Source organism: Perca flavescens, chromosome 1, assembly GCF_004354835.1.
Source record: "Perca flavescens isolate YP-PL-M2 chromosome 1, PFLA_1.0, whole genome shotgun sequence".
In the NCBI taxonomy this organism is placed as follows: Eukaryota; Metazoa; Chordata; class Actinopteri; order Perciformes; family Percidae; genus Perca; species Perca flavescens.
The window spans coordinates 16,746,733-16,764,609 of NC_041331.1; the positions used below are offsets into that span (position 1 = coordinate 16,746,733).

At 39.5% G+C, this 17,877-nt stretch overlaps 2 protein-coding genes across 2 annotated transcripts; one reads left to right on the forward strand and one right to left on the reverse strand.

The window, feature by feature from the left end:
• Positions 1-3,652: 3,652 nt before the first annotated feature.
• On the forward strand, positions 3,653-6,349 carry hdc (histidine decarboxylase). The gene is made up of 8 exons (XM_028581135.1): positions 3,653-3,731; positions 3,888-4,060; positions 4,145-4,258; positions 4,387-4,509; positions 4,602-4,739; positions 4,824-4,967; positions 5,936-6,002; positions 6,129-6,349. Exons 1-8 carry the CDS (start codon positions 3,704-3,706, stop codon positions 6,293-6,295), a joined length of 954 nt encoding a protein of 317 aa, XP_028436936.1. The 5' UTR covers positions 3,653-3,703; the 3' UTR covers positions 6,296-6,349.
• A 1,859-nt stretch (positions 6,350-8,208) lies between these two features.
• LOC114557575 (very long-chain acyl-CoA synthetase) lies at positions 8,209-13,674 on the reverse strand. The gene is made up of 10 exons (XM_028581122.1): positions 12,669-13,674; positions 11,354-11,563; positions 11,069-11,227; positions 10,726-10,850; positions 10,325-10,519; positions 9,924-10,014; positions 9,636-9,834; positions 9,199-9,296; positions 8,713-8,843; positions 8,209-8,606 (listed from the first exon to the last, which is right to left on the reverse strand). The coding sequence occupies exons 1-10, from the start codon at positions 13,147-13,149 to the stop codon at positions 8,433-8,435; spliced, it is 1,863 nt and encodes a 620-aa protein (XP_028436923.1). The 5' UTR covers positions 13,150-13,674; the 3' UTR covers positions 8,209-8,432.
• Between the last annotated feature and the right edge of the window lie 4,203 nt (positions 13,675-17,877).

The window sequence follows — 17,877 nt, forward strand, 5'->3', positions numbered from 1 at the left end:
TCTGCTTCACTGGCCATTTTCTCTTGTCCTGTCCATTTTGTCCCACCTTCTTAGTATTCCAAACTCTCAAATCTAAAAAAAATCGTGTGTAGCCTAGTAGCCCTGCTTTTGTATAGCTCAATATACATACCCTGTGCCATTTATGTTTTGTATGCTATCACACCTTGAATGTTTCAGATTATTTACATTGTTTACAAAACCAGTCAGAGGTGTTTCTTCAATGTGTAGTGTTCAAATTGCTGTGCCCTATTGTTAATCATGTTATAGCTTTGCACTGCCCTGCACTCTTGCACTACTTGTAGGCCTACTTCAATCTACAGTGTGTTGCCTATCTGTTGCCTGTATATGTTTGTTTGCTTCCTTTTGCTGCTTGTCTATATTTGTATCTTCCTGGGAAATTAACAAAGTTAATAAAAAAATATAGTAATGTGACCACGAGAGCCTGACTAGTTTTATACAGTCTATGAGTCTGACCGACACTGGACTGAAGATAAGATGAAGTAGACTCCAGTTACCCCAGAGGCTCTAACTTTCTGTTTCCTCCCCTTCCTCTACACCCATACTCCTACATATACACCAATCCCAAGTGTGTTATATTGAGCAATACCAGCTGCACTGTTGCTGTTCTGACCGTGGCTAATGATGACATTTGGCTTTTTGTGGAGTGGGCCAAAAGAAAATTGAAACACATTAACCAACACACATTAGCCCAGAGTTTAGTGTAATTATGTAAGCCTCTTTTTTTTTTTTAATGATCACATGTAGAACAGTTGCATACAGTGGTTAAACAGCAGTCTTATAAAGTGATATATTGGGGTTGTCTTTATCAAAGCAAATACACAAGCATTTATGGGCTTCATTCACAGACATCATGATTCATCATTAGTCAGTTTGTCTTTTCTGCTCCTATCATGTCAAACTGAGTGGCCAAATCCTTTTTCTATCAACTGTTTCTAACTTTTGGTTTGAAATATCAAGCCCAAGATTTTTTTGTGATAGGCTGATGCCATGATGATATTTTCAGCTTATTTGAATAAAAGCAACAGAATAGGATCCATCAAGAAGCCCTTTGGCTTTGATGTCAATTGCACAATTATGGTTAAACCTGCTTTCATCAGGCTGACTCAGACATAAAGGCACACAAGGAACACAATAGTTACAGTGTGCTCTGCTTCATATCACAAAACACTTATTTCTGCGTATTGTACACACAGACTTTAAAATTGTACCACACACACACACACACACACACACACACACACACACACACACACACACACACTTACCATTACTCTAGTCATTGCCTGCGACTGGGCTTCCTGCCTTAATCAGTCAAAAGTCTGTGTAGCAGTTATTGCTCAGATTCAAAGAACTTGTGGTTTAAGCTCAACTGGGTTTAAGCAGATGGATGAAAAAGCAGAAACAAGCATGCACATGCCAAAATTCTTACAGTTGCTTGACAGAAAAATAAAAAAACAGTATTTGAAGAGTGTGTCTGATGAATCACCTGTACGCGGTGTTAATAAATAATACATCCACAGTTTACAGACTGAAGTTCCTGATAAAAATACATCCAAGTTTATTAAAGGTTCCATGGCATGAAAATTTCACTTTATGAGGTTTTTTTAACATTAATATGAGTTCCCCCAGCCTGCCTATGGTCCCCCAGTGGCTAGAAATGGCGATAGGTGTAAACCGAGCCCTGAGTATCCTGCTCTGCCTTTGAGAAAATGAAAGCTCAGATGGGTCGATTTGGAATCTTGCTCCTTATATAATTCTGCACCAAGGCTGAATTTCGGGAAAGAGACTTCAGAGACAGTATTAGGGGACCACTAGGGTCTATATAAAAGTATCCAAATGTCATGGGACCTTTAAATCTGCAGTCTTTTTTAGTGTGGCATTTAGGCTTTTATTATGACAGCTTAGACAAGAAAGGGGAGAGACAGGGGGAATGTCATGCAGGAAAGTGCCACAGGTTGGAACTGAAGACACAACTTCTGAGTCTAGTCTCTGTGTATGGTCGCGCACTCTTGCCACCCAAGCACCCTCACATCGGAAGTTTTAATATTAATGAATAGGAGTAGGCTACAGGTTTGCAATGGCTTAGATAAACATCCTCTGGTGCTTTATTAGTTTCATTGAATCAGGGTAATGAGATCATTGCCTCTCATTGTCCTGGTAAAACACTGATGTGTTCTTAGCGTGTTTGAATTATGGTTAGATTTGCGTCCAACCATTGGCTTCCTCAGAGAACTAGATGAGAGCTAGCACATGCAAACACAATGCACAGTAAACAGCACAGTGTGTGAACAGTCCAGATGCTCCAGGCTTTTGTCAGAGTTTAAAAGGCAGCGATAAGCTGTGACTCAGATGGGGTTTTACTGTGTGTTCATTCGTTGTTCATTTTTTTGTAATGTCCCCTATACTTAGACCTACTATTTGTTTGTGAAGAGTCATCATCCAAAACAAATATTGCTTTGCTCTAACAGTCATCTTCTGTAATGTATTCAGGCCAGATGAGAAGAGGAAAGAGCAGAGAATGTTAATTGTATCTGTTATGAGAGGGCACCATTGTTTTAGAGGTTAATGGTGCAAAACGTAGGCTACCTTAAATATGTTAGGAGTTCCACATTTCAGGAAAATACAACTAGCTCCTCTTCCTAGTAGGGTTTAATATTTTTTCCCGAAAATGAGATGAATCAGATCCCGGGAAATAGACAGCCCATATTCCGAAATGGCCGAGAAATGGCTGTTTTTTGGTTTGTTTTTAGCCCAAGTACTGTATTGATATCATTCAAATATGCATTCCCAAAATCCCAAACTGACATTTTTTATATTATTTGTATCATTTTTAGGACTAAAGAACACAGTTTATGTCCATCATCAACACAGTTTGCAATGATCAATTCTGCTGCGTGATCAAGTGAGCTGCATGCTGCAGCGTGACATCTGCTGCAGCGCTAATTATGAAATGCCAGGTGGAATGTCTGGGACTTGTCTTCTGAAAATCTAGGCAACCCTTATATAATCAATGTTTTATAGAAATCTATTATACAAACTAACGAAATATGCTTAAGTAAACCATTGAATGATTTCTAAACCATTACGTTATCGAAATCCATTCTGTGCCTGTTGAGGATGTGTAAGAGGCTGCAAACGGGAATAATCACTCAAAGTTAACCAAATACAAATACACCTTATAAACCGGTCACACAACTTGCACTGAGCTGTTTCATTGTCCGGTCTTTCAAAATGCTCCCAAACAAAGCTGGCCGCAGACATCATTAGCGGATAAGTGTATGGTGATATATCATAAGAAAATGTATTTCAGATCGTAGGAAGTCATAATCTATGAGTATATAATTTCATAAAAATTAATTAATTAATTTTCAAATAAAATATTATATGAATATTTGTTCAGTATTGCGTCACCGAGATGCGATTAAATAAGTCATTACCATCAGAGGAGGGTCAATATTTAGTACAAATGTGGAGTCAATGGGGGATGGGAAAAACTATTTCAATGATGGAAAAAGCATTTGAAGAGCATTTGGTTGGTGGTTCAAATGCGTCGACAATTTAGGGCGTGTTCTTCACAACAGGGTCTATATAGTTCTGTGATCTCTGCTACAGAACACACACATCATTGCAGCCACCTGTTACATGCAACAAATTAACCCTAAGAGCTCTCATCTCAAAAACAATGCAGGCTGAGGAATACAATCGCAGAGGTAATGATACTTTCCATTTGACTATTGACCTGATCTGTCTGTGTTGTCATATTTCACTGAAAAAAAATTATTAGTAAACAATAGGCAAAATAAATATGAATGATAAACTGTAATAGGAATATCTTTCCAGCGGTTACAGTGTCTTTCACTGATCAGGTAAGGAGCTGGTGGACTACATCACACAGTACCTGGGCTCCATCAGGGAGAGGAGGGTGATTCCAGATGTGAAGCCAGGTTACATGAAGGAGCTTCTCCCTGACACAGCGCCTACCGAGCCGGAGGACTGGGAGACTATCTTCAACGACATTGAGAAAGTCATCATGCCAGGAGTAAGTTCCTACTATCATCCATTATCGTATCAGTAATTTAAAACTTTGGCAAGGAAGCACGTATTTTCTCATCTTTTTCCCCAGGTGGTCCACTGGCAGAGCCCTCATATGCACGCCTACTACCCTAGTCTGACTTCATGGCCCTCTATGCTTGGAGACATGCTGGCTGACGCCATTAACTGTGTTGGATTCACCTGGGTAAGGGACTAACTCACACTTTTTTTCTCCACTACACTACCTAATAACAACAACAAAACATCACAACAATTAAGTCATACCATCTGAATAACTTATATGATATTGTCCGTTTTACCGGTTTTGAACAGGCCTCCAGTCCAGCATGTACAGAATTGGAAATGAATGTGATGGACTGGTTGTGTAAAGCACTGGGGCTCCCGTCCTTCTTCCTGCATCACCATCCTGACAGCAGAGGTGGAGGCATACTGCAGGTTTGATCTGTTTATTTTAAACCCCAAAACCTTTACACAGTGGTCTCTGTGGCAACGTATTATCGCTCTCCTTTATCTGACTCTCCTGTTAGAGCACAGTCAGTGAGAGCACACTGGTTGCTCTGCTGGCAGCCAGGAAAGACAAATTTTTGCAGCTGCAGGCTGAGCTCGACCAGGACGTGGACGATTCGGCCCTAAATTCAAGACTGGTGGCTTACGCTTCAGATCAGGTCAGAGTCATCACTCCTTCTACAATACCTTTCTGTCAATCAGATGAAAAAAAAACTGAGAAACTAAGTTGATTGCTTTTATAGGCTCATTCCTCAGTTGAGAAGGCAGGTCTGATCTCTCTGGTGAAGATCAGGTTTCTGCCCACTGATGAGCAGTTGTCTCTGAAAGGAGACACGTTGAAACAAGCCATACAAGAAGACAGGAGAAGGGGATTGGTCCCTTTCATGGTAGGTATTTGACACGGAAGGATGGGCTGGGTACCATGGAGGTATTGAGGTGGATAATTTACAAATCATACGGGTGTTTTTCAATGTTTTAGCTGACATTGCGTAATGTACAGTATACTGGCAACTATTTTTGAAAGCATACGCTATTGTACTATAAGATGTTAAAGGGATTTTCTGCATATCACATCTATTGCAGTCTTTTCAAATCATGCAGAGTCTTTTCAAGGCGACATTTCCATTCTAAACTTCTCAGATAATGTAATTTAAATAATAGTTTGAGGCTAAATAGAAAAAAATATCTACTATCTAACTATCATATACTAGACTAAACGGTCTAGTATATGAACAAAAAAGCAAAGATCAGAGAAGGGCCTGAAAAAGTAATACAAATTTGTATATCAGAACTTTTTTCCTCTCCCATTAATTATCTTACAACCCCTCAGGTTTATCTTGTAAACCATTAGAGGGGCCCCAACCCCTAGGTTAGGAACAACTGGCCTACCAAAGTAGTTAAAACTAGCTCCACCTTGAGCAGCTAATAATGTAATATATAATAATATATCATTAACAGGGGACATTTTACTGCAGAACCTCTACTTTTACTTTTGATTTTGTTATGTATATTTAGCTGATAATTCTTGTGCGTTTACTTAAGTAGGATTTTGAATGCTTGTAATAGTCTTTTTTTTACATTAATGTATTGGCACTTTTACTTAAAAGATCTGAGTAATTCTTCCACCACTGCAAATAGTTTGAAATCAAATCAAAACAATGCTGCATAGAAGGTAAAAATATATAAAAATGGTCAGTTGTAATATTAAAACGTAATTGTACAATGCTGCATAATTTGTAAGGCTAAAACATGAAAAAAAAAACTGGTATGTTTTTAAAAATAATTGAAAATACACAACAAAATACTGACAATACATTTGACATATTATCTGTGATTTTGTGTCTCTTCTGTTCAGCTGTGTGCAACTTTGGGAACTACAGGAGTGTGTGCTTTCGACAATCTGTCTGAACTGGGACCAGTCTGTACGTCTTCAAATTTACTCCCAATAATGTCCGTTTAAACACAGCCTGTAAAGTCAAAACTTTGTGTTGCTCCATTGAGATGCATTCAGAGAATTACAGTACTTGCATTTAAATGTTCTTGTACAGGTGCAGAAGAAGGACTGTGGCTCCATGTTGATGCTGCGTATGCTGGCTCAGCCTACTTCTGTCCTGAGCTCCGCTGGTCCCTGGAGGGCATTGAATTAGCTCACTCTTTTGTCTTCAACCCCTCCAAGTGGATGATGGTCCACTTTGACTGCACAGCATTCTGGTGAGCTTTCTAACCCATACCTGAAGTCTTACCTCTAGAACTAAGCATTATCTATGAAAGTAGGTCTGAAATAAAAATAAAAAATAAACGAAAAGTGAAAAAAAAAGTGAATGTGAAGGACACTTGTTGCTTGTATGGTTTAACTTTGTTTTTTCAGGGTGAAGGACAAATATAAGCTCCAACAGACGTTCACAGTTGATCCTGTTTACCTCAGACATGAAAACTCACAGGCAGCCACGGACTTTATGGTATCAAACTGTCATGTCTTCCCATAAAGATTAAACTATCATAGTGAATCATTTTATGCAATGACACTACTTCTTCCTGATGTTCAGCACTGGCAAATTCCCCTCAGCCGTCGTTTCCGTTCTCTCAAACTCTGGTTTGTTATGCGGTCCTTTGGACTGAAAAACCTCCAGGCTCATATCAGACATGTAAGTGGAACTCAGTTCTCTTCATGCTAATTATTTTAGGAATAAATATCATAGATCATCAGAAGATGGACCAAACACAAAGTGTATTCACTGTGAATTCTGTGACAAACCACAGATTTGATCTGTTTTTAAGTTTCAGCATTTACATGTATATTTCTTCTGTGTTTTCTAGGGGATTGAGATGGCAAAACTCTTGGAGTCTCACATAAAGAGTGACCCAAATTTTGAGGTTCCTGCTAAGAGGCACCTTGGCTTGGTGGTGTTCTGCCTGAAAGTATGTTTTACATTTTGTACTATGCAGTACACGTTGTTAAGCAACATGTCTTTCACTGGCTAATCATTGTTTAAAGTTACTGAATGAGGTCAACAAGTTTTACAGGCGCAGACGAAGGGCAAAACAATATCAGAGATCATTAAAACGAGCTGAAACCTTGACCTGAAAAGGCTTCAGTTTTGGTTGGAAGCTTTGAGCTTGTTGGCCTTGCAACGGTTATGAACATGTTATGTTATTTTATTTTTCTAGGGTGGAAATGCTTTAACCCAGGAGCTGCTGAGGAGACTGACCCGGTCAGGCACAATGTACCTCATCCCTGCAGACATTCACACTAAGCGTATCATCCGATTCACAGTGACCTCACAGTTCACTACCGCAGAGGACATCCTTAAGGACTGGAGCATCATCTCCAAAACGGCTTCCACTCTTCTGGCTGAGACACAGGCCCTGAATAATGCAGACCAACCAAAATCAGGGAATGATGAGGCGACAGAAGAAAACCATAACCCAGACTCAGATACCAGGTCTGAGGAGAGAGGGGATGCCACCTCCGGGATGGACAAGGCTCAAGTGGAGCTGTGGATTGACAAGGCTTGGAATCGATCTAGAAGACCGATGCGCTCTCTTAGCTGCAGCAGCGAGCCTCTGCCTTACACTTGCATCGGGCCGCTGTCTGGCTACAACTTAGAAAAAAGGCCTGGTCTTAAAGATGCTGCAGGCACCCTACCCAGCACGCCATCAACGGCAGGATCTGGTCCTATGTTTAAGATTACAGAGACGCCTTCAAATATTCTGGGTAAACAGGTCCTGAAAAAGCTGACAAAGTTCTACAGCGTACCCAGTTTCTGCAACCAGTGGGTGCAATGTGGCCGCAACCAGCTCTGCTGCCCTGTGAAGGTTTCACAGGCAACACCAAAACACTTGTCCTCCACCTGCAGAAGAATAAACTGTATGACTTCTTCTACTGTAGCCAACACAGCTCCCTCTCCTACAACTCTGGAAACTGCCACTGCACCCGAGCTCCTGTAATGATCCTGAAAGCCGTGTAGAGTTTACACACATCGTAATTCAGCTATTGATAATTAAGAATTTTACTACTGTACCAGGCTGTTGTGGTGCTGAGTACGCACAGTCAGCTATTGACTGTACTGAATTGAAGATCATCTAATTGTGTCAGTGATTCGGGATTGCTTTGCTCATATACAATCGTGTTTTTAAAATACTTTTTTTTATTAAAAACTGTTTCAAACTAAATTATATCCTTTGAAATATTTCAGTACACTATTCCCCACAAGTAGCTTAAGAAATGTACGATACATAAATGCTCAATGTGCAGGTCATTTATCATTATTTGGCTTCCTGTATCAATTAATACCCACAAATCAAATGTATTATTTTGAGGTTGACAATCCAATAATAAACACTGAACTCATTCAGAGCCTGATTCTTCCCTCTGCAATGGAGCTGAATATCTCCTGAGTCATAGGTACGTAGCCCTTGTTGTCCTCCAGGTAGAACAAAGGGTCCCTGATGACGGCTGGGTTAAAGCCCTCCTCTCCCAGCTTCACCTTCATTTGCTTAAACGTCCCAGTCACTACCAGTGCATCCTGCCAGAGAAAGATAAATGGTTATTTAACGGTTGCAAGACATTTTCAAGGAAAATTCCTCAATTCCTTAATGTGTTATAATCGTATTCAGCAGCACTCTGTTTACCTGTATGCGGATGAAGCGTGGTCTTGCGTAGCTGGGGAGGAAGTTTTTGACGTGCTGATATACAGCTTTGCCGTCAAAGTCAATGTTTTCTTTGAGCGTCAGGGCTGCCATTCCAATTCTTCCCTCATGTCCTAATCAGTCAAAGTAGAAACTTATATCAGGAAGTGAGTGTCAACAGCTCTTTATGTGTTTCATACTGAGCACTTGTATCAAATAATTGATTTCCTTTTTTAATTTTTTTCACAATTTCCATATGTTTAACTCCATTTGCAGGATCACGTGATTCACGCATATAGTGGTTAATGATTAATGGGCATGTAAATGGTTCTATAGGTCCAAATGGTCTTACAAACCTTAAAAAAAACTCCAAACAGATATAGTGGTCAGATGAAAAGTTTACTAAGATGTCATATTTTATAAATACACTTTAACGACATAAGATCTTTCTAATAACTCTGATCTTAAATTATTGCTAATAATTATTACCTGGCACCTTCACACCATAGACATTAGCCTCTTTAATGCAGTCCACCATGAGCAAATGATCAGCCACCTCTGTGGTTGCCACATTTTCTCCTTTCCACCTGTATTGGATGACAATACAAAGACAATTGTATGTGCATATCCTAGCTGCAAAGTTTTCATTTAGCACTGAGGACAGTTTGTTATAAATGACATACAAACATAGGAAAGGGGGTAAAAATCACTTGCAGAAAATGCTGAAATACAGTAATAGTTACATGCAGATTCTTTAATGGTCTTAAATATAGTCAAATTTGATGTTGTGTCCCACATCCTAAATTCTGTATCCAGTGATGAAATGTATCTAGTTGTTATCTAACATAAACAGTGACACTGAGACCCCGTGTCTCCATTATTTGCTCAGCTTGTCAAATCTGTTCAATTATTTTTCATCCACTCACCTGAAAGTGTCTCCAATGCGGTCTTGAAAGAAGACAAATCCCTCGTTGTCTATCTTCAGAAGGTCGCCACTGTTAAAGTAGAGGTCTCCCTTCACAAACACATCTCTCACCTTCTTCTTCTCTGTCTGCTGACTGTTCTTGGCGTAGCCGACGAAAGGTGATTTTTCTGCGATCCTAGCCACCAACAAACCGGTCTCTCCTGCGTGAGAAAGCAACAAGCACAGGATATCTATTAGTCAGAGCTAGAAGGTCAAGGGAGAGCTATATTTTCGGAGGAGATCGGCTCACCTCTGGGGACTTTGATGCAAAATCCTCGGGAGTCTTTGACTGGCTCCTCTTTCTCTGTGTCGTATCTTATGAGGGCATACGGACATCCCATCTTAAAAAAAAACAGGTTGGGAATAAAATGTGAGAAAGACTAAAGAAACTAGTTATATGAAGACTCGTGTTTTTCACATTTAAATTCATACATCATATAAACTATTTCATTTTAATGATGCAATAGCAGCTGTAAAAGTTGGATACAAGTACAGGTAAACAGAGTTTTGCTGAATACGATTATATTATTTTATTTGAATGATGCAATAGCGGCTGTAAAAGTTGGATAAAAGTCCAGCCAACCCTGCAAGTTCATCCCAAATGTATTCAACAAAATGCTAAAAAGCCTTTGTGCATAAGAGAACTCTTACTTTGTGGAGAAAATTCTCTTTGCCAATAGCTCCAACTTTGCCAGCGTAGTTGACAAAGCCGATATTTCCTTCTGTTGCTCCGTAGCATTCACAGATGCGTATGTCCCCGAATCGCTGCAGGAAATCAGTCCAGGTGTCGGCCCTTATCCCGTTCCCCAAAGCCAATCGGACTTTATGATCTCTGTCATTGTCTCTCTAGAAAAGAGTGATGGAGAGATGAGACTAGGATAATAAAAATCACATTATGGTTTAAATACAAGCAGCATGTCTGACTGCTGCAGGTGTTAGCTACCCATGCAAATGTCATTAAAACAATTGAAGACACTAATTTAACAACATATTGTTGTATTGTAATTATGGTAAAATAATACCACCACATGTGATATTATACTGAGGTTTACCTTTGGTGTGTTGCAGAGGTAGCGCATAATTTCTCCGATGTACTGAATAACAGTCACATTGTACTTTCTACAGTCATTCCAGAAGTGGGAGGCAGAGAATTTACGTCTTAAAACAACAGTGATGCCTGGAAATGAAGAGGCACAGAATATCAGCAACATGTAATCTCACACTTACTGAGAGCTCAGGAAGTGTTGTAAACCTTTTGGACTTTGAAATACAAATAGCTGAAATCAGAGACAAATTGTTAGTTCAGGTCATATACCTGTTAGTTTAACCTTCAGTAAACTCATCAGAATGCAGCCCGGAAAACATGTTTTGTAGCTTTATGATGCCATGAATTACCTTTTTCTATGGCCCCACAAAGTCCCATCAGAAAGCCAGAACTGTGGTAAAGAGGCAGGTAAACGTAGATGATATCGTCTGAACGTATGCCAGCAACAGACTGAACAAAAGATGCAAGCCATAGCCTCTCATGGTTGATTACAGCTGCCTTGGGAAGCCCTAAAAGAAAACAGTGCCATTAGTAGCAGACGTAGCATATTTTTATTGTCCTTTCTCTGCACTTCAAGGCCTGCACACTAAAATGAATGAATGCAGATTAGAAGTGAAGGTCAGATGCCAGATTACCTGTGGTTCCAGAGGTGTAGATGTACAGCGCAGGGCTCTTAAAGTTAATGTTGGCCCTCAGCTGTGGGGACAGAGGCTGGTCTGAGGCCTGCTGAATTTTATCAGAGAGGCTTTCAATGCCCTCCACATCACAGTCCTCGCCGAGTATAAACACACGAACGCCCTGCTGGTTCAGGGTAGGCAACACCTCCTCTACAGCCCCTCGCAAGTCTGAGAGAGACAGACAAAAGAGAGCAAGTGAAGGCTTAATGTAGGTCAGTGCAGTGACAATAATAATGGGAAAACAATCAAAACTGTTGTGCAAAATGGGTATAAAGCCTGTTAAGATCAGGCCCAGGCCAATACATCGGCAAATATCATCTCACTGCAGATATATCGTCAGCCGATAAGTAACAGAAAACTTCAGGACATGTTATGAAACAATCCAATCATGATTGTTTTGTGGTTTATGTCCTATCATCTACTGGCTCGACTTCTGCGAGTTGATTCTGAAAGCAGTTACCAGTGCTCGGAGAACAAAGTGTCATGAAGCAGATGGGTTCAGTTCACAATGTTCTTAAGGTTTAATGACTGAGACACACAAGGATATTCATTTTCTAACAATCGCTCCATTCACTTCAATGACGCGAGAGTAGAGAGATATAAAGAGGCACCATAGGACAGGAGGATTGGTTCAGGGTAGGTTCATGCAGATACATCTTTTGGAAGGAAAACAGTGTAACAATGTATGATAAAAAATGTATGATACCAAGTAAAACAGATGAGGGAGGCAATTGTTCAGAGTTTTCCCAGAATGTAATGTAACATATTGACAACAGGACGGAAATGCCAACTAAGTTTCAGGTATCAGTGTCTACACATAGTTTGTCCGCCAAAGAGAACTGATACGTTCCTTTTTTTAAATGTAAGAGTTCCATATAAGGATGTTATGCATTTAGGCTATGTTAAAAGACGTTTCTTTAAATATCGACCCAAATATCGGCTTAATATCAGCATCGATGCCTTAAAAATCCATAATTGTCCAAGCTATACTTCAAACACCATGCAAAGAACGTATTCACAGCAGGATACACATTTAACATCATTGATCAATTATTAAAGAGGACAATTTCATTTATTCATAAGACTCCTGCAAGTTGTACAATAAAGTAAAGTGTTAATGTACTGGCATCTGACATGTAAATACACGTTTAATGACTTAGAGAGGGAGGTGTGAAAAAAACTATCATCGCCAATTATGCAACACTAAAAATAAATAATGCAGAAAACCTGAAATTCATAATCACAAATAGATAGTATTTCCCCAGCAGCTTACCAGCGCCAGCGACCAGGACCTTGGCTTCACAGCAAGAAAAGCAGTGCAGTAAAGATTTGGATCGGATGTTGGAGTTCAGTAAAGAAGCTCTACATCCCAGCTTGGCCAGTGCGAGCCAGATCCACACAAAGTGAGGCTCGTTGCCCAGGAAGAGGGCCACCGTGTCCCCCTCCTTCAGCTGGCCATGCTCGGACAGAGCTCTGGCCACTCTGTTGCTTTCTTTGTCGGCTTGGCTGTAAGTGTAGGAGCTTTCCTCAAAAACTATGAACTTCTTATGCGGCTGCCTCGCCACTTGATCCAGAAAACAATCCAAAATACTGTAAAAGGGTTTCTGCTTCTTGAATTTGCTCATGCGTATAGCAATTTTGATTGCATTAATGGTGTAACTTAAATCTTGAAAAATATAAGGGTTTCTCAAGTAAAGCACTAACAGCAAAAGTGCTAAGCCTGCAAGAGCGGTGTATAGAATATATGCAATCATTATAAATCAGAAGAAACGTGCCAGTCCGTTTGCAAGAGTGCTGAAAAGTTCAACTTTCAACAACACGCCTATGGTTATTATATTGTGATTAGTTTACGCCTCCTGAACTTCGACCGATTTTCTTTCTCCTCTGGGTGGGGTAGGCTGCTACAAAATAATTCCTACTGACAAAAGTGAAAAGTATCACATTATTTTCTAAGCTTTTACTTTCCTCCTCTTTTGCAATCCTACTTTATCTTTGTGTTATCCTCTTGTTGTCCAACCATGGACTTCGGTAAAGTTAGACAGAAATTGGCAGATTCGCAAGATTCGCGGGTTCGCGGTTCAATAAATCATAAGCGAAACGTGTTACTTACACAATAGGCAGCTCTATCTAACCGTAGGAAAGTAGACAACAAGATACAACCCGGTTTTTATCCGAAAGTACCGTCTACATATGTGGATAAAGCCAATGCATCCCTGTGAGCGTTCAGCTTTCAGCCGAGCGTCTAGGGACCGTCTATAAAGTGCAAAACCGAAAGTGGATACACAGAAAAAAATTCAACAGCTTCACTGTCATTGAGTCTAGCTCTTCCAAAATCACTCCACACATCTATGGCCTCTCTCTGAACATACTACACCCTCTAAGTTTTGAAAATCTGACTCAGTCTATTTTTAATATATTTTTATTTGGAGAAATTTCAATACCGTCAATGCTATTGAGTCTAGCTCTTCCAAAATCACTCCACACATCTATGGCTTCCCTCTGAACACACTACACCCGCTAAGTTTTGAAAATCTGACTCAGCCTATTTATAAGGAATTTTTATTGTGAAATATGTCAATTTCGTCAATGCTATTGAGCCTAGCTCTTCCAAAATCACTCCACACATCTATGGCCTCCCTCTGAACACACTACACCCGCTACGTTTTTAAAATCTGACTCAGCCTATTTATAATGAATTTTTATTGTGAAATATGTCAATACCATCAATGCTATTGAGTCTAGCTCTTCCAAAATCACTCCACACATCTATGGCCTCCCTCTGAACACACTACACCCGCTAAGTTTTCAAAATCTGACTCAGCCTATTTATAATGTATTTTTATTTCAAAAAATGTCAATACCGTCAATGCCATTGAGTCTAGCTGTTCCAAAATCACTCCACACATCTATGGCCTCCCTCTGAACATACTACACCCGCTAAGTTTTGAAAATCTGACTCAGCCTATTTATAATATATTTTTATACAGCACTGCTGTCAGAAATTTAGGAGTTATTTTTGATCAGGATATATCCTTCAACGCCCACTTAAAACAAACCTCAAGAATAGCCTTTTTCCATCTTCGTAACATTGCCAAAATTAGGAATATCCTGTCTCAAAACGATGCTGAAAAACTAGTCCATGCATTCGTTACTTCTAGACTAGATTACTGCACTTCCTTATTATCAGGTTGCCCAAATAAGTCCCTTAAGACTCTCCAACTGATCCAGAATGCTGCAGCGCATGTTCTGACGAGAACTAAGAGATGAGATCATATTTCTCCTGTATTAGCTTCTCTGCATTGGCTTCCAGTGAAATCTATGGAATTTAAAATCCTCCTCCTGACTTACAAAGCTCTAAATGGTCAAGCACCATCATACTTAGAAGAGCTCATAGTACCTTATTGTCCCACTAGAACACTGCGCTCCCAGAATGCGGGGATACTTGTGGTTCCTAGAGTCTCTGGAAGTAGACTGGGGGCCAGGGCCTTCAGCTATCAGGCTCCAGTATTGTGGAACCAGCTCCCAGTCTGGGTTCGAGGGGCAGACACCGTCACCACATTTAAGAGTAAACTGAAAACCCTCCTCTTTGATAAAGCTTATAGTTAGGGAACGAGGAGTTGAAGCGTCCACCTAACCCAGCCCACTGCTTCTCCTCGTAGTCATCAGTTTTATATACTGTATAATTAATAATCTAGCGAGAGTAGAGGGAGGCAGCCCATTACAGCCCGATCCGGTTGGGGAGAGTTCTAGCCCGACCAGGCACCTCTCTTTAACCTGCCTCTCTTAAGTTATGCTATTACAATTCTAGACTGCCGGGGAGGCTGTTCCTTCCTAAGTCACACTGAGCTGCTCTCTCATCTCTACTTGTTACTTTTGTATGCATCCTGTCCCAGAAATGCTTGTTACTAATCTAGCTCTGGGGAGTTTACTCCCCGGAGTCCTTATGTATATCTATCTATATATATATATATATAGATATATATATATAGATATATATATATCTATATCTATATATATATATATATATATATATATATAGATATATATATATATATATATATATATATATATAGAGAGATATATATATATATATATATAGAGAGAGAGAGAGAGAGAGAGAGAGAGAGAGAGAGAGAGAGAGAGACACACACAACCCTATAACCCAGAACATGGGTTACTCTTTGAAAAATAACCCGGCAACACAAACAATCCAGGAATTGGGTCAAAATATTAGCCCTATAACCCAGAAAATGGTTACTCTCTGAAAAAATAACCCATAACTTTAACTCAACACAAATAACCCAGAAACTAGGATGAAGAAATAACCCAGGAGTCTTTGAGTGCAGATTTCATCAGTCTACCCATAGTGTCTCAGTCATGGTGATCCAACAAATGTAAATAAACATGAACACTAAATCAAGACTAAAACCTATAGGTAACGTAAATGCATAACGAAACGCTAACAGAACATCATTTACACACTTAAACTAGGACAGAAACCGTTAATAACCTAGTCCCATGATCCTTTGCACTACCGTGCAGAACAGTCAACACAATGGCATCCTGCCCAATATTGACCTGGCCAGGGGCGTAGCACAAAATTCTGGGCCCTGTAGAAAAGGCATTCTCCATGGGTGCCTCCCCACATCCCCAGCTATGCACTCTAGCATCTTTTTGGGCCCTCTTAACATGAGGGCCCTGGGTACTCATTTCCAAGAAAAAGAGAAGAGAAATCTTCAGCATTCAGGGATATTTTAGACAATAGCGTGCAGATTAATGCTCATGGTTTTGGAACAAAATGTTTGTTTTTAAATTATATATGGGAGTAATTTTTAGGTGTCCACATTAATATGTTTAACATTTTTGTTTATGTACTGTATATAGTAATATATTGTATATCTCAACAACACTGAGGACAGAGTCCAGTTGCATGTGCATTTGTCTCCACCTTGTGGTTTTTCCACGTCTGTCACACATGAAATTTGAGTAAAATCAGAGCAGACATGCACATGAAAACTAGTCCGGGTTTTACAATAAAAATTAGTCCTGGTATTACAATAAGAAGTAATTCACACAAATGTCATAATGCTATTCAACAGACCAATAGCAACAGGGACCAATGAGTTCTTAAATCCTGTAAGTCCTGTAGAAGAAATTCTTCAAAAAAGATTATAGAGATAGAGTCAATGATGAGATTAATCAATTCTATTTACTTCATGCAGCATGGAGTCAAGACCTGGAATTTGTGTTCTCTCCTGACTTTCAGAGTGTCTTGCCTTAAATGTCATCAAGTGAACAAAAGAACAACAATTGCTGAACTCATGACAAGGTTGATTCAGTCTCTTATTTACTATCATGTCCAATACTTGAGCTTTTCATGAGTACAATGGTCATTTAATGTTAACATACCTTCGCCTATCTTCAAGACAATGGCCTTTAATGTTAAATCATCTGCAAGGAAGCTTGTTCTGACAAACATGATGGTAACACAAATAGGATTACAAGAGAGGACGAGCAGTAAAAGCTTAAAAAGTAGGCATTCACAGAAAGGTGATAATTTTTCACTTTTGTCAGCAGTTGGAGAATTTATTTCCACAAGGGAACTCTTTTGTTACTCCCCCAGAGGAATAAATCAGTCAAAGTTCAAGAGGCATAACTTGTTCTTTGGGTCTACAGTAAATGCATCTGTCGTGTGATGTGAAAGTTGAAACTTTCAGCACTCTTATTGCAGCTGGACTGACACTTTTGTTCAGATTTATAATGATTGCATATATTCTATATACCGCGCTTACAGGGCTGGCACTTTAGCCATTATCGCTTAACTTAAGCAACCCTGTAACACTTCATTTGAAGGGGTGTGCATAAGACTGACATGACATGGTCATAAAAAAGACATGACACTGGTCATAAACATGTGGACACGAGTCTTTATGAATGTTTATGACTGTTGTCATTAAGTGTCACTCAGTAAATTATGAAACTTAATGCAAAGTTGGCATTGTTTGAGATGTTGACATTAACCAAGACAACAATTTCTGTGTTATGACAACAGATAAATTAATTTATTCATTAATATTTAATAAATAAATATGTCATAGCAGGCCTACTTATCAAATTATTTTATCATGTAATGAGACCATTATAATTGTGTCATGAACATTTTCCTTGACCTCAAGTAAAGTGAGGAGAGAAATGTGCTTCTCCCTACTTTACTTTTTAGAATAGATTTCAGGTTATATACACTAGCCCCTGCATTCAGGCCAGGAGAGTCCCGAACATACTGAAATATTTGGTAAATAATTGTAGACCATAATACGTTTTAACTGTTTAACTTTGCTTTCAACAGGAAGCCAATTCCATTTTTAAAATGGTTTAGGGTAATATGCATTTATATACTGAGACTGGTATAAACCTGCCATAGGCCACCTATTTCAGACAGAATTCTCCTCCCCTTCCGTTATCTACAGTGAAGTAAATGTGGA

Excerpts from the sequence above, each read along its gene's own strand:
- LOC114557575 (XM_028581122.1), bottom strand. The coding sequence starts at position 13,149 with ATGATTGCATATATTCTATACACCGCTCTTGCAGGCTTAGCACTTTTG. Across the intron at positions 10,520-10,725 it reads ACCTCTGCAACACACCAAAG|AGAGACAATGACAGAGATCA; the intron begins GTAAACCTCAGT and ends ACTCTTTTCTAG. Across the intron at positions 8,844-9,198 it reads CTATGGTGTGAAGGTGCCAG|GACATGAGGGAAGAATTGGA; the intron begins GTAATAATTATT and ends TTGACTGATTAG.
- hdc (XM_028581135.1), top strand. The coding sequence starts at position 3,704 with ATGCAGGCTGAGGAATACAATCGCAGAG. Across the intron at positions 3,732-3,887 it reads TGAGGAATACAATCGCAGAG|GTAAGGAGCTGGTGGACTAC; the intron begins GTAATGATACTT and ends TTCACTGATCAG. Across the intron at positions 6,003-6,128 it reads GTCTGAACTGGGACCAGTCT|GTGCAGAAGAAGGACTGTGG; the intron begins GTACGTCTTCAA and ends GTTCTTGTACAG.